The 16649-nt window shown below is 38.3% G+C and overlaps 1 protein-coding gene across 1 annotated transcript in view; it reads left to right on the top strand.

The window, feature by feature from the left end:
• LOC132405767 (A disintegrin and metalloproteinase with thrombospondin motifs 6-like) overlaps positions 1-16649 on the top strand; it is a 183939-nt gene that overhangs the window by 19199 nt on the left and 148091 nt on the right. Inside the window, exons 2-3 of the mRNA XM_059990779.1 lie at positions 4551-4915; positions 14906-15068. Coding sequence (XP_059846762.1) covers positions 4551-4915; positions 14906-15068 — 528 coding nt within the window. The remainder of the gene's footprint in view (positions 1-4550; positions 4916-14905; positions 15069-16649) is intronic.

Genomic DNA, 16649 nt, shown 5'->3' with positions numbered 1-16649 from the left:
ATTTCTCTGCCATTTTGTTCTCAAATTCTTTCCATTGCCATCCATAAAGGATCCAAAGTAGTTTTAATTTTTATCTAGCAAAAATTTTCCAACCTCTTGTTATATTTCTTATACGAAATATAACCTCATTCTATTTCCCCTTTCCTTGTCAGTGACTTATTTTTAACTGGATGATTATTCTTGATGTAATTTTGATAAGTAGCAAGCAAGCTGGCTTTCTAAATTGTGCCAGACACATGCATTAGTGTGTTTACTGAGATCTATGATGCAAGACTATGCAAGCTTATTTAATAGGTTCCTTTCATAATGTGGGTAATTAAGAATATGAGATCACATAGTGGTATTTAGCCACTAGAAAGAAAACTACCTAAAATCTGGTGCCTGGCACAGAAGAACTCCACAGTAAATGAAAAGTTCAAGTCTTGTTCATGAACACTGTTTAGACTCTTTGGAAATGGAGCTTATCTGAAGATATACTCAAAGATTTGTATCGCAGCCATGATGGGATGATGTCAGGAGTAGAATCAAGTTCATCAACACTGTCATAAGCTGTTAAGTTTGTTCTGTGGCAGCAATACAGTGCAAGACATAAAAACTACTGTATGTGGTTATTACATTATGTGATCTGTAGCTTAACCCAGGTTATACTGGACAACAAAGATTTTGCTTCCTGGATACCTTTAGGTGTATCTTCGGAATTTTGGGCTACTGATCATGAAAATCACCATGAAATTTCCCTATCACGCACTTTTTAATAAACTTATGTTTATTATTTCAATTCATAATTCAAGTCCATTAAAATGTTGCCTACAATGTAAGCTGGAAAGTTTCCTATGCTTAGGTGGCACAGCTGCTGCATGGCAGGACAGGTTTTAGTAATAATTATTTGGTTCAGGACTGTGAGGATGGAATTTGCTATCACCAGGCACAAAAATTTCTATGAAGGATTTTGATATTTGAGACAGATGCTTCCCAGAATAACTGATGCCAAGATTAAGGAAAGCATTTTTGTTGGTCCACAAATCAATCAGGTCATCAATGACAGGCAATTTGAAGAATTTCTAGTGGGACCAGAGAAAATCACATGGAAGGCATTCAAGAAAGTTGTTGAAATTTTTCTCGGCATCTACAGAGAGCACCAAACTACATGCAGCTGGTTGAAAGCATGCTTCAAGCATATAAAACCATGAAGTGCAACATGTCACTAATGATTCATTTTCTGCATTCCCATTTGGACTTCTTCCCTGCAAATCTTGGTGCTGCTAGTGACAAGCATGGTGAAAGGTTTCACCAGGATATTGCAGTCATGGAGAAAAGATACCAGGGCAACTGGAATTCATCAATGCTGGCAAATTATTGTTGGACACTTAAGTGAGAAGCCTCAGACACTGAGTACAAATGAAAATCATTAACAAAATATTTTTAACTTAGTTGAACTATTGCAAAGCATCAGCACCATTATGCAATTAAACACATTATATTCAATAAAAGTTGATTTGTTGTTTCACCAAATTCCTAAGTGATACAAGTATTCTGAAATTATATTTATGTTCACCTTCAAGCAGTCTATCATAAACAAAAAAAAATTCTGAGGAAGCAACACTTTTGAAAAAAATTTGTTGTCCAGTGTTATTATAGATGACTATGACTATCATTGAAAGTGGTGTCACTGTTCGATAGGTTGGTGAAGAAAATTTTGGGATGCTGGCCTTCATCTGCCAAAGCAGTAAGTATGGGAGTTGGGATGTTATTTTGCAGTTGTACAAGATGTTAGTGAGACCACTTTTGAAATATTATGTACAGTTTTGAGCACCCTGTTATAGAATGGCATCAATAAGCTGTGAAGAGTGCAAATAAGATTTGCAAGAATGTTGCCAGGATTCAAAGACCTGAGTTATAAGGAGAAGTTGGGTAGACTAGGAATTCTACACCTCAGAACATAAAATGAGGGGTGACCTCGTAGAGGAATATAAAATCACATTGGACATGGGATGAATGCACGCAGCCTTTTTCCTAGCCAAATTGGTGACTCTGTTTTAAAATCTCAGTAATCTTCTGTTTGTAATTTTAAAATGGCAATATATTTGAATAGTTATGCTCCACAGCCATTACATGGCCTTCTAGGATGATCATTTCAATCATGGAACCACAGCTGAAAAGTTTGATCACATTCTCAGGAACTACTGATGGTAGAGTATAGGTCTTCACAAACAATGGAGGAGCTAATGGGGAGTTCAATACTTCGATATTTTATTTGAAGCAAGTAATTCCCCTCAGTAAAGCTTCATTTGCTTGCATTTCTTTTTTTTTGCTGTGCATACAGTGTTTATATACATGTTGTCTGTTTAAGTTTTTACATTGTCAGCCTTTCTTTTAAACAAGATTTGTTTTTCAAAGTATAATATTGCTGTTGCACATCTTGATTTTATCAGATTATTAAAAATGGAAAATATTTTTCCTTGGAAAGTGTTTTGATAAATAAAGTTGTATGTTATTCTTCCAACAAATGTATTTATTGTTTGAGATTTATCTTTCTATTTAAAATTAAATTTTAGTGTCAGTGTATGCCATACTCCTGAAATTGTGGCTATCATAACAATATGAGTATCAATAGGATGTTTCTTTACAAATGCATATACTTTCAATATTTCCTTATTAAAAGAGTTCCTGGTGAAAAAAACATATAGTCACAAATACAATCTTTGAACAGTAAGTGAATTGGTAACCTTGAGTAGCTAAATGTGGGGACTTCATGTTCTGTTGACAAAAGCTGTTGCCAGGACTCGCAGGACTGGGTTATAGGGAGAGGTTGGGCAGGTGATGATATTATTTCTTTGAGCACGGAAGACTGAGGGATTTTTATAGAGGTATATAAAATCTTAAGGGACATAGATAAGGTGAATGTACACAATCTTTTTGGCAAGGTTGGGGAAGTGAGAACTAGTGGCAAGATTTAATAGGGACCTGAAAGGCAACTCTTTCACCTGGAGTGTGGTATACCGAGGCAGGTACAAAACAAAATTTAGAAGTCATCTGGACAGTACATAGGAAAGTTTTCAGGAGATATGGGTAAACCTGGGTCACATGGGCATCTTGGTCAGGTGGACAAGTTGGGCTGAATGTCCTTTATGACCTTTTGAACTGACTTGTTTATGTAAATATTTTTCTAAATACCATAATTTCAGTATCTTACCATACTCCATTTCTGCATTAATTGTAGTGCCACAGTAGCTTAGTGGATAGCACAACACTATTACAGTCTAGGGCATCAGAGTTCAATTCTGACACCACATGTAAGAAATTTGTACATCCTTTTTAGCATGCGTGTTTCCTCCGAGAGCTCGGGTTTCCCCCATATTCTAAAGACTTACTGGTTAGTAGGTTAATTGGTAATTGCCTAAATTCAGGATTTCTTTCATTAAGCTCTGTGGCCATGTGGTGGTTCAAAAGCAATCAGGTCTGGACAGTGATGCTGACTTTGACAGCAACCCCCACAGCCTGTAGAAGGAGAAAGCATCCTGTAGAGGGCATCATGGTAGCATAGCAGTTAGCATGACACTATTACAGCTCAGAGTGTTAGAGTTCGAAGTTCAATTCTGGCGTAATCTGTAAGCAAGTTTGTATATTCCTACCCATGTGTGCATGGGTTTCCTCCATGTGCTCCATTTTGCTCCCACAGGTTAATTGATCATTGTAATTGTCCTATGAATAGGCTAGGGTTAAACCGGAGGGTTGCTGGGTGGTGCGGCTTGTTGGGCCAGAAGGGCCTGTCCTGTACTGTCGCTCTAAGTAAAATAAATAAATTCTTGTTCTAAATGAAAATTTGCAAAAAGTATCCATCAAAACTTAATGACTTCTCCTTGCTTAATGCTAGTGCTGAGAATTACATTGATGAAGAAAAGTGTTAAGAGTTTGTCCAGAACCAGATGGCTGATGATACAATGTGCCAGTGCAATATGATTGCTGGAGCTCTCCGGGTGGAGAGTGGTGTCCTAGTGGAGCATGATCTAACCTGCCAATGCCCGTAATCTGTCAGTCAGCTGTGGTAGAGCAATGTGGAAAAGATTTGAATAACCTATGGTCCACATACACCAACACTTTCAATTTAAGGAATATTGTAGCACAATAGAGAATCAGAATCCAGATAGTGATAATAAATCTAAGTGACATGAAAATAGTTTTGTGACAAAAGTACAGCAAAAAAGACATAATTACTATAAATTACAAAAATAAATAAATAATGCTAAAAAAGGAGGAATTGCAAGGTAGTGTTCATGGACCATTTAAAAATCTGATGTTGGAGGGGAAGGCGCTATTTCTGAATTATTGAGGCCCCTGTAGTTCCTGCTCAGCTGTAGCAACAAGAAGAGGACCTCTTTTGGATGGTGAGGGTCCTTAGTAATGGATGGTGCCTTCTTGATTATGTATTTGGGAATTGGTCAAAAATTGCTACAGGAAATGCATCTTTTTATAAATTGACTTTTAAATGAGGGAAAGGATTAAGAAGTGAAATCTGCAACTGAATAACAAACTTTTTTTTTTAAATACAGAAGAGTTCCTGTCAACTCTCGAGCACTATGAAATAGCAATTCCAGTCCGAGTAGACCACAATGGAGACTTCTTAAGCTATAATGTAAAAAGTAGCCACGAACTGCGATCAAAAAGAAGCTTACCTGCATTTCAACATGAGCCAGTTGAGCAGCAAGTTTTTTATAAAGTATCTTCACATGGATTGCACTTTCTTTTAAACTTGACTTTGCATGCTAATCTCGTATCAGATTATTTTACTGTAGAATATTGGAAAAGAGATGGCTTGGAATGGAGACATGATTATATGGATGAATGTCATTATTTGGGACATTTAAGTGATCTCCAGGGAGCCACAAAAGTTGCCTTAAGTAACTGTAATGGATTGGTAAGTTTTTGAGTTCTGTTACAAACTCAATCATGCAGTTTTCAGTAGCATTTTATAGCACTTAAAGTGGTACAAATGTAGTTTAGCTCTTGTAGAAATAAACTTGTTATTTTCTAACCTACTGTGATCAAATATGAAATGTAAACAATGTACATTGATCAAAATTAGGGTGAAATTATGTTTTAATCTCATCTCCAGCTATTATAAATTGTTAATCAGGAAGACGAAGGTAATTTGATTTAACAATAGAAATAACAAAATCTTGCCCTCATCATAACAAAATGAAAAACACTTGGTTTTCTCTAACTGCCTGAAAATTGTATCAAAATATTTTTTAACGTCCCTACTTAGCGGCATAGTAGATGTTTAATTCAGCGTGGTATGCAATAACAAGTACCTTAATTTTTAACCATCTCATTTACATAGGCAATTGATCTGAAATATTATTTTGAAAGGTTTATGAGCTTTCCTCTTGTCTCTCCTTCCACAGATACTGCTGATCTGCTGAGTATTCCCAGTAATGTCTTGATTTCATATTTCTTGCATCTGTAGTTTCTTGATTTCTTAATTTCATGGGAACTGCTTCAGAGATAGTTTCAAAAATTGGTACACTGCTGGTCAGTGTTATTTGCTCTTTCTGTTACTTTAAAAGTGAATTAGATCTTCTCAGAATCCAGAAAAAGTAATGTTATTATCCCACCTATAGAATGTGAGACAATAAAATGTTATAAAATTTGCCTTTTGCTATACTGAGCTCCAGAAATTGGAAGTGAAATATTTGCACAATTAAAGGATACTGGTCCAAATCAACCATCTTAGGGATGCAATAGCTCTTTGGCAATTTGGTTGATATTTCCTGTCAGTACGTCTAAAAGCCTCTGATTTAACTTGCAGCATTTACTGTGAATGTCTGGGCTTTACAAATCTTTGGAAATGTAACAGCTTCAGACAAGATGAGTGTATTCACAACATTGCATGCAAGCCAAGAGGAGTAGAAATGCCTTCCACTCCTCCCATCCCAGAGGTCAGACCTATCTATTTTTGTTGCTTCCTCTGTTGTATCCTGTGTCCACCTGGAACCTCACTCCATTGAAAACGCTGACTTCCTAGAAGAGATCCTGCATTTCATGCTTTCCAGTCCAAAACTCTACTTGCTTTTCCTAACTAGGTAACTACCTAGTCAGTAAAAGTTTAAACTCTGTAGAATTTACATCTTATCTTATGAATAGCTACTGTGCATCAAAGGTAATATTGACTACAACACTTAAGATCAGACGTTAGATTGTCTAGAACCCCTTCTGGGGCTGCATACCTCCATGCATTATCCATGTTAGCACCCCTGACATTCTCCTAGTATCAGGCACCACCAAGTGACATTGCTATTTGTGTTATGCCATTTTTCTGGCTCTGCCAACCAAAATTAGAGCAGAAAATTCCACATAGTGACTTCTTGGAATTGGTTCAATAGAATAGAAACACATTTTACTCTCCTTTGTTTTGTTTTCACTTTTTAAAGTAAAACTCTGCTGACACTGGGAGCCTTGAATGAGCAGCTTCAGGTTCCCTAGACACTATTACAACAAACGGTGTGCTTATTTTTCCAGCATTTAGCTACTGGTACTACCATTGCATTGGTAGCTCTGTATAATGTAAAACCACTGGCAGCACTCCCATTTTTGGGGCATCAGTGTGAGTGTGGTTGCGGTTGGCCCTTCGGGGTGGATCAGGAGCTGTGGAATTATAGGGAAGGAGATCACCATCTGTAAAGAGCATACACCTGCAGAGTCTTCACAGAGACCGCATTTTGGTTAAGTCTCTCTGGTGGGCAATGTGTTCACAACTCTCAGGCTTCTATGCTGACACTGGGAGGAGTCCTGCAGGAGAACATTTGACTACACTCTGGTTTCCAGTTCATGTTTGCTGCAGAGGTGATAGACATTGACTCAATTTGTTTTCCTCAGTAAATGACTGTAGCAGACCCCTTCCATCTCTTTGCTGCTCACTGCTGCAGTGAAACAGTCACCCACACTTTATGAAGACATTATTTCAATGTCATTGAGAAACAAGTGGCATCTTGGGAATGGTGATTTGCCAACATTGCTTATAACCATTGCACATAAAAGCTCCCTTTAATAAGTCAGACCTGTTATGAATAGGAAAGGCCTTCACTCCTTCAGTGAGCTGCTGCTTGGGAGTCATGGAGACTTTCTTCATGGTGAATGACATGTTTAACTCTGCCATGAATGGACCCAAGCCTGACTGCAGGAGGAGGGTGGTTGTGCATGGGGCTAGCAATCCCATCTTGTAAAAATCTAGAACTACAGAAATGCCAACAGAAGCTCCAAATTCATCATCCCTGGGACAGGAAGAATTTTTGCCTGGAAGATGTAAAATGGGCTATACCTGGTGTCAACTTAAAAGACTGGCCCAGGACAGAGGATTCTGATGAGCTACTGCTGGTGGTCTATGCCCCAGCAGGGGTGATGGGCTTAATAATAATAAGACTGTCATGTCTCCAGGAAGTGCTTGTGATCCATTCTATAGATCTGCACTGCAAGCTACCCTGAGGGATACATTTGGGAGTCATTATTTTTTCTGTTTCCCTGTTTCTTCTCACCAGTCACATCAACTGTGCAGATACAGTGGGAGCTAGGCAAATGTCTGGAAAATAGTGAAACATGCCATTGTAATCTCAAAATGAGATTCTGCTTCCTGCATCAGACTGTGGTTGTCTGTTTCACACACTAAGACCTGGAGAGTTCCTTGTGATGTGCTATACACCATCCAATCCAGCAAGCCAGCCAGTGGGCTGATTTGGGGAAAGAGAGAGAGAGAGAGAGAGCAAGGATTCTTGAAGCTTGAGATTTATGAGGAAAAGTCTGAAAAGGAATAGAAGGGAGTAGATGTGACTGCTGATGTTGCTGAGAGATATTTGTGCTCAGATGCCACAACTTTTCCTTTACTACCTGAGTGAAGGAGCCAGGTACTGGCCAAGTGGGAGGCATAGAACATTTTATTGGAGGCATAGTTTTGATAAGATGTACAGGCTAAAATTGTCCAGTGCAAACCAAGGTCACAACAATGTTCATCACCTAATGTCAACGAATATTTTGCTTTCTCTTGATTTTAAAACACAATTTTTCTTTTTAAGCGCATCACTCCTACTGTGGCGTATACAGAATGTAGCAGCAACATGAACAAATTGCTGCTGCTACTGGTGACCCACGGGTAGTTATCCTTGTATGACGCGCCCTCTGATCAACCCAATGATAATGTTCAAAAAGTCGAAGAAATGTATTTGATCCTTTATTAGCAACTAGCAAAACATACAATCTTGAAGCCATGTAATTAAGCAAAATTAAGCGAAGTTAAATGGCCAACAAAAGATATGACATCAATCAGTCCCCAGCTCTAAAACTGCAGAGAACAAGGCATGAAAATATAATTTATTCCCTTTGTTTTTGCCAAGCACCTCCCACCCATAACTACCATAATAAACATAATTATTGTACAGTACAGAATACAATGCAGACAAATGCATGGCCTCTACATCCCAGCCCCTTAATCATTATACTATAATTACTTACATATACTACCAAAACACAGGAGACTTGAAATCTTAACATTCACACAAATGTCTTCTTTCTTTTTCCAAGCAAGTCATGCAACACTCATCTAGGCCAGAGGTTACCAGCACTTAGCCAGTCTCAAACCTCATCCTCCTACAGAAGCAAAATCTTGGTTATTGGCCAATCTAAACACCTGGTCTTGGTCTTGACATGTACCTGTTACACAAATACTTTTTCCTTCTGAAAAAAACTTGAATGACATTTCCCTTGACCCATGAGTTTCAAGGTACTGTGTCATTGATTATAAGCACAATATCTCCTGGAGGAAATTCAGTCTTACACTTGACCATTTCTGACATTCTTGTAGCTGGGGTAAATATTCTTTGAGCCATCATTTCCAAAGCAAGTTTGACATTTATTGTACTTCCATCTACAATGAGTATAAACATCCTTCTTTCGGAATTCTCCTGATGGTGAAGATGGTGAGGTCTTCAGAAGCAACAGATGATTGGATGTTAACACTTGCAAATAATTGGGATTCTTCAGACAACTATAGATAATAGTTTCTACTTCACAAAGAACTATGTGAAGACCCTCTTCATCGAGATTCTGCACCTTCATGGTAAAATTAAGAACCTTCCTTACTGACCTATTCAATCTGTCCCATGCTGCTCCATGATGTGAACCAACTTGGGGGTTAAAATTCACTTAATTTCTTTCTGAAGAAGTACATCATTGATCTGTGAAAGATTCCACTCATCAATGGCTTCTCTCAGCTCCAATAAAAGTTCAATTTAGTCTGCTTGACATCAAAATCCAAACTCCTTGACTTCTGGATCATAGAAGTTCTTCAGAACAATCTGGATTCCCAGTTCATTCACTTTCAGGCAGAAGAAGATATTGAGGTTCTGACACCCAAGTCTTTTTCTTCAGAAGAGCCTTCATCTTTAGCCCACTAGAGGGTATATCTGCAAAGTTGCTTGAAGTATTCGCAGAACTCCATTAAGATACCAATGAGACCTTAAGAATTTCTGAAACTATGTCAGTGACGAAGATTCAGAACCTGGAAGTTTTATTTTTAATATACTTAAACACAGAAGTACTATCAGTCAAAAAGACCTGAAGCTGCATATGCAACTCCTTCCTCCACAATGTGTCTGCATGGCTTGCCATCGTAGCAGCAATGAGATCCATACGAGGGATGGAAACTGACTTCAATGGAAATACATTAGATTTTCCCATAATAAAATCACTGTGCACCTGCAAATATGTGTAATGCAACAATTGTTGCATGACACACATAAATCGGTCCCCAGACTCTACTCCATAGACACCTTCACTTGCATTTGTAAAATGGTATAACTGTGCAACAGTAAATTCACCAAAATCCCAAGGGTTTCAAACATCTAGCTACCTTGAAGTCTTCAAATTGGCAAAATACTTCAGCCAACTTGTCCACTCATGAGTAACTGATGTTGATATAGCATCATCCCAACCAAGCCCTCTCTTGCATCAATATTGTAGGATCTTTTAGCAAGTAGCACCACTTGACTCAAGAGTCCTAAAGGGTCATAGATGGAACTAACTGTGGAGAGGAACTCTTACACCCACTCCTTCTGGTAAGCAGTCTATTGTGGATCATGATTTTAAACTTCAGGGTATCAGATTGAACACGTCATTCCATACCTCGTACTCTTTCCACCGAAGGAATATCTTCATCTGCATCCTCATGTCTTTTGCTTTTTGTTCTTCTGCTATAACAGATAGCACGCTAAATCTATTGCTTATCCTCTTTGTGAGTTGAAAACCACCTTTTGCACAAAAAGGATACAAGGTTGTGATAGAGACACACTACCTTTTCCTTGGAGGACACTGATGTTAGATAGTCATCAACATACAGTAGAAACAATGTAAAAACCTTATTCACCATCTTGCAGCTGAACTGTTCTTCATTATCTTCTGTGCACTTCCTAAGAGCCAAATTGGCACAATTTGGTGATAAGGTTGCTCCAAAGAGATGTACCAGCATTCTAAAGTCTACCATATCTTGACTGAGGTCAACATCAGGCCGCCAGAGAAACCTGAGTAGGTCTGCATCTTCCGCTGGCACTTTATCCAGATGAAAGATTGAATCAATATCTCCATAATCACCACACAAAACAAAGTTTCTCTTTTCTAGGGTGATAAACATCATGATGTGGAATATACCAAACTATCTAATTACTGTGTGCTAGATCCTCTGCTGGCACTCTTTTGGCATAACCTTTGGAGATGACAACTTTCATGAAAGCTATGATGTCAACATGAAATGATCAATTCATTTTGAAGCTGTTCCTTAGATTCAGAGCACGCTGCTCAGCAATCTTCCTGTTATTAGGCATGCTAACATCTTCCTTTCTTAAAGGTAAGCTATTCTGGTAGAGGCCATCCACTGTTTTGCAGAACTTGCTGTCGGGTCCATGAATTTGTGATATCTTCTTGACAAAATTTGTGGTCCTCTTTACTCCATACAAGGAAATCTGCTGCCATAGCTCATCGAAGTTCAAAACTGAAATCATGTTAAGTGTCACCTAATCAAGCATAGTCTTCCACCACCATGGTCTCCTTTGTTCATTAACAGTTCAATTTAGCGTTGTTCTGATTGCATAAGATCCATCATTAACACTGCAAATCATTTGCAACAGCTTCAATGCTTTAGGTTCCAATGCTTCATCTCTGTCAGCAGTTCAGTTTCTGACAAATGAACATGCTTCAGTTGAGACTGTTCTTGAAGATCCCTCTAACAAGGTAAGTTCCCTTTCTGGACAGGAATTCACAGTAGCTCACACAGTGTAAACCAGTCACTTCCAATCCAGAAACAACATAATTACAACCTTGACTTAACCCATGTTGTGTAAGAGAATGCATATTCTTTTTTCTATCAAGTTGAGATTGTTCATGTGGCTCATTGTACAGAAAACTGCATTACCTCCTTGATCTAGGAAAGCATAAGTAACCATTGTCATGTTACCCTTCTTGGACTTCACCTGAACTGGAGTTATAGGAATTATGATCACCAACCCTTGTAAGGTCATTTAGATAGCAGGGTGTTACCCACTGCTGTGTCTGATTCTATCATGGCTTGTTTCGACTCTGCACCCGTTTTATCACACTGAATATGAAGTATGGTGGAATGCTGGCCACTGCATACTTTGCATGCAAGACACTTTCTGTAATCCTTATTGATGTGACCTGTACATAAACAACCATAGCACACCATTTTCTTTTAGGAAGGCAATCTTCTCATTATGAACCATTTTCTGTAGATGAGAGCATGAATCCAGAAGTATGTTCACCCTGGCAGAATAGGCAAACCCTTCTGGCTGACAAGACAATTTTCCTTTCATTAGATCCAAGCTAAGTTTTAGCTTTTCTTAGTAGCTGCTTGGTGGTGACAAAGCTGCTTCCTTGAGCTTTACAATGAATTTCTGACTTAGTTTTGTTCACGCCTTTGCTTGCTGGCGGTGATGTAGTATCATATACATTCCCAAACGTGGGGTATGTAGCAATCTTTACTTGCCTTCCAGTAAACTCAGCGACAGTCGGCAAATTTTGACAAGTTCTCTAGGGTAACCAGTGAATTGTTCAAGAAAAAGGCAACAGTCACTATAATTATCCGTTTTGCCTTCAGCTCTATTCTTGGAAGTCCTCATATTAATGATACTGTTGTGGATCTCTATCGATGCTGTGAATGTCTCTTTTAAGCAAAGATGTAATGTGTTGTGGTTGCACCACTAAGCTTGTTATTTCCTTTTGCGTCCTTATGGCCTCCAGAGCACTATTTGGACTTTTATTGCCTGAAATACGTGTCACCATACTGTTAAATTAATATCCTCAGAAGCACCTTGTGCATAAGTTCAGAATGCCTTCTTGGTGCTAGTGCAGGCAGAGAGTAAGTACCCTGAACTACCCCTTGAGGTCCAAACTGATGACTCATAGACATTTTAAGAACAAATGTATCCACATTGACATCGAACGTGTTGGATTTTCTCTGTGCCATGTCAACATAGGAACTCACACGATAGAACTGTCCTGCTGGAGCATGTTTAGCACCCACGGCCTTGAAGCCTTCAGCACTTTCACTTTGTCTCCCTTGGCTGCAATTTCTTCCTGCAAATTAAACTGTTCTATCTTTCTTCATAGTTGCTCCTTTCTTCTCTGAAGCTGTTCTTTCAATGCATGTTTATCCCTCAATATTTGTCCTGATGAAGGGTCTCAGCCCGAAATGTCCGCTGTTTACTCTTTTCCATAGATGCTGCCTGGCCTGCTAAATTCCTCCAACATTTTGTATGTGTTGCCTTGCCTTGCACATAACTCAGCTAAATTGGCCTCATTTCTAATGCATGCCAAGGAGGTATCAGATGCATGGGATGCTCTACTAACAATAGAACTTGCTGCATGCGCATTAGATGCACTGTCTTCAGAGTACATCATCCTGAAAATCAGCAACTTTATACGTAGTCAAATTATGCCCTGTTGCTTGATAAATATTTTCATTTACTCCAGCAAACTGACATTCAACATCGTATGTATGTTTCAACCATGACAGTAATAATAAGATCCTGAACATTCACAAAGCTTTCAGTTTGTTTATCTTGCTCTGAGATAGGCATTAAAGACAATAACACATTATGTTGCTTGGCAACATCTTCACCTACAAATGAGACTGTACTTGCAAGACATTTCGCTTTTCTTCTACCTGGAAACTCCTAATTAACAACACTAAATCATTAATGTCCTTAACAATTTTATTATAGGCCTTTTGAACACTGTCAATTCCACTCATATATAACCATATAACAATTACAGCACAGAAACAGGCCATCTCGGCCCTTCTAGTCCGTGCCGACACTTACACTCACCTAGTCCCACTGGCCTGCACTCAGCCCATAACCCTCCATTCCTTTCCTGTCCATATACCTATCCAATTTTACTTAAAATGACAATACAGAACCTGCCTCTACCACTTCTACTGGAAGCTCATTCCACACAGCTACCACTCTATGAGTAAAGAAATTCCCCCTCGTGTTACCCTTAAACTTTTGCCCCCTAACTCTCAAATCATGTCCTCTTGTTTGAATCTCCCCTACTCTCAATGGAAAAAGCCTATCCACGTCAACTCGATCTATCCCCCTCATTATTTTAAATACCTCTATCAAGTCCTCCCTCAACCTTTTATGCTCCAAAGAATAAAGACCTAACTTGTTCAGCCTTTCCCTGTAACTTAGGTGCTGAAATCCAGGTAATATTCTAGTAAATCTTCTCTGTACTCTCTCTATTTTGTTGAGCTTTCTCAGTAAAGTTAATTTATCTTTTAGTTCTGTTTTCAAGGTTACAGCTTCCAGCTTGATTCATATTGTTTTCCATTTGTGCAAACCAGACAAAACAATAGCATTCAATTCAGATGTCAGCAATCGGAATATTTCAGCATTTCAACAGAACAAACTGGCAAACTCTTAGGCAAACATCATACCACAAAGCATACAGCCAACGATGACCATTTCAATGCCATACACACGGCAGGTATCAACACAAGGTTGTTACTTGTCCCAAGCTGCTTTCTAATTTTGCTGACATGTCCGAATGCTGATGCTCATTCGTTATAACTGGAAAAATCTTTTGTTGTCAGAATATCCTTGCAGAATCGTGATTCTCTGTGTTTTGCTTTTTTATAGTGGTATCTACTGCTGGAGAAAAATAAATACCCCTACACAATTGTTGGGTTAAATTAAGCGATTGGAAATATTTAAACTTCAATAGCAGATTGAATTATAATTTTGTGTAAATTATTGTATACTGTACTGTTACTGTCTGAAATACTAAATTGACTCAGTATTTGCACATAGATTCTGGATAGCTGTGTAATCTTTGAAAATGTTTAAGGTATGCTGCTTTCAATTAAAAAAGATTGGAATGCATTTGTTGAATTAAATACAATGCAAATTCACCTGCATGTGATGAGGTATGTATGAGAGGGTTTGTTTATCCCTGAAAACTCACCAGTCTACTTTTTCCTTGGGTGCTTAGGAAATCATTAAGGCAATCATTTCCCCCTTGTATATGTCACATTGGGTTTGTTCAAGGTTCTTGGATATGCGAGTTGCCAGGTTGGATTTAATCCAACATATAAATTGTATGTTTTTGAAAGCAGGATACCTCAAGATCTTCTGAATTATGCAGCTTTGAATCATGTCAAGAATGAAATGCCATTCAAGTGATATAGGTTAAGGTTATGAGTCAGCTGAGAATAGGTGCTTTGCACTGTCTTGTGTGTGTACTAGAATGGACAGTTATTTTTAATAGATTTTAACATTGTTATAGAAATTCTACAGTATTCATAAACATGTTACTGGTGATAACCACTGCTGTGTTTTGCTTTCAGCATGGTGTAATAGTTGAGGATGACGAAGAATACTTCATAGAGCCCCTCACCACTGTTAAAATGGCTGAATTCAATTACAGTGAAGGAAGCCCCCATGTAGTTTATAAACGATCTTCTCTTCGAAACCAATATCGACATATTGATGCAACATGCGGAGTTTCAGGTAATATGTAAGTCTTTCTATTATGCAATGCCACATCATAATATGTACTGACCAAGTCAAACTTTCCACAAGATGGAATTCATAGTTTCAAAACTTTCAAGTATTCTTTGACACTATCTGTTTTTTTTAAGTTGGTCCAATCGAGGTTAAATGTTTCCTAGGTTGAAGAACCTGCTTACCACTGACAAATTTGCTTAACTGTCCTTAAAGTTTTTTTGTTGAACTTAAAGTTTAACTTTTATCTAAGATGTTTTATCTTTTAAAAGAAATGCCTCTTGGTTTACATATTACAATGGGTGGATCTTTGTTTCTATTATTTACCAATTAGGACTGTGTTTGAAATTAGTTCAGAAGATATCACGTAATTGACATTTCTTTGTGTGACTATGGAAAAAATGTAATGAGGTAATGTTCCTGGATGAAGTGCCACCATGCTCATGATCATAAATATTCTATTGTGTAAAACAAATGTTTTTCCTTACTAAAAAGAGATTTCAGACATTTTTCAGGGTTGGCACATTAGCATAGTGGTTAACACAACACTTTACAATTCCAGTGACCCGTGATCCAGTGATCCATTTTCTGCAGCTGCCTGTAAGGAGTCTGTATATTCTCCCATGACCATGTGGGTTTCTTCCAGATGCTCCAGTTTCCTGCCACAGTCCAAAGAAGTACTGATTGATAGGTTAATTGGTCATTATAAATTGTCCCAAGATTAGGCTAGGATTAAATTGGTGGTTACTGGGCAGTGTAGCTCAAAGGGTCAGAAGGGCCTATTCCATGCTGTATCTCAATCAGTAAGTAAATATGGATGGTCTACTAGCATTCTTTCTTAACTGCTTGAGCTCTCAAGTCTTCCTCTGCTGGTCTCTTAAATTTGAACAACTTCCCTCAAAATATAATTAGCAGGTCAGCTTTTTTGAAATTGCATTCCTGAACTGTGGAATTCAATATCTAAAGCTGTGAGGAATGCAAATTCAGTTGATGCTTTTAAACACCAACTCATAACCTGTTTATTAACCTTTTAGCTAATTTTTCTTAATTTTCTAAACTAATTTTGCACTTTATCCCATTGAACTACATGCACTTGTGTTTTTGTGTGTTGGTGAAGCTCTTGACTTTGTTTCCACTTCAGAAGAAGAGCTTTTTGGCAGCAATTCTTTCATCAAGATCTCTCAGAATTGTAGAGTGGTGTACTTGGGTTCCAGTGGTTTCTGTGAGTTCAGAACTGATAGCAGGGCAGGACTTTTTCCAATTTGGAAGGGGTGCTAGTTTAAAGTATCTCTCATCTTTTGCATTCAGTTTCCGTGGCCTACCGCTATGTTTCTGGTCCTCAAGCATGCCTGTTTCTTTGAGCTTCTTCCTGGATATCTTGAAACTCCTGTCTGCTGCAAAATTTCTGCTTGGGAGAGACCTTCCCAATGCAGGATGACCACCTTGTGTGCTGTTGCTATACTTATTCATACCATGGTGTAAGATTTAATGATTTGTAGGTTGAACTGTCACATCTGCCACATACTCACCTTTTAGTGTGGTTGTCCTGCCGAAGGGTTTGGCCTAAGACATCAACTGTTACACTTT

Source organism: Hypanus sabinus, chromosome 16 (genome assembly GCF_030144855.1).
Source record: "Hypanus sabinus isolate sHypSab1 chromosome 16, sHypSab1.hap1, whole genome shotgun sequence".
Lineage (NCBI taxonomy): Eukaryota > Metazoa > Chordata > Chondrichthyes > Myliobatiformes > Dasyatidae > Hypanus > Hypanus sabinus.
This window is presented reverse-complemented; position numbering and strand designations above follow the sequence as displayed.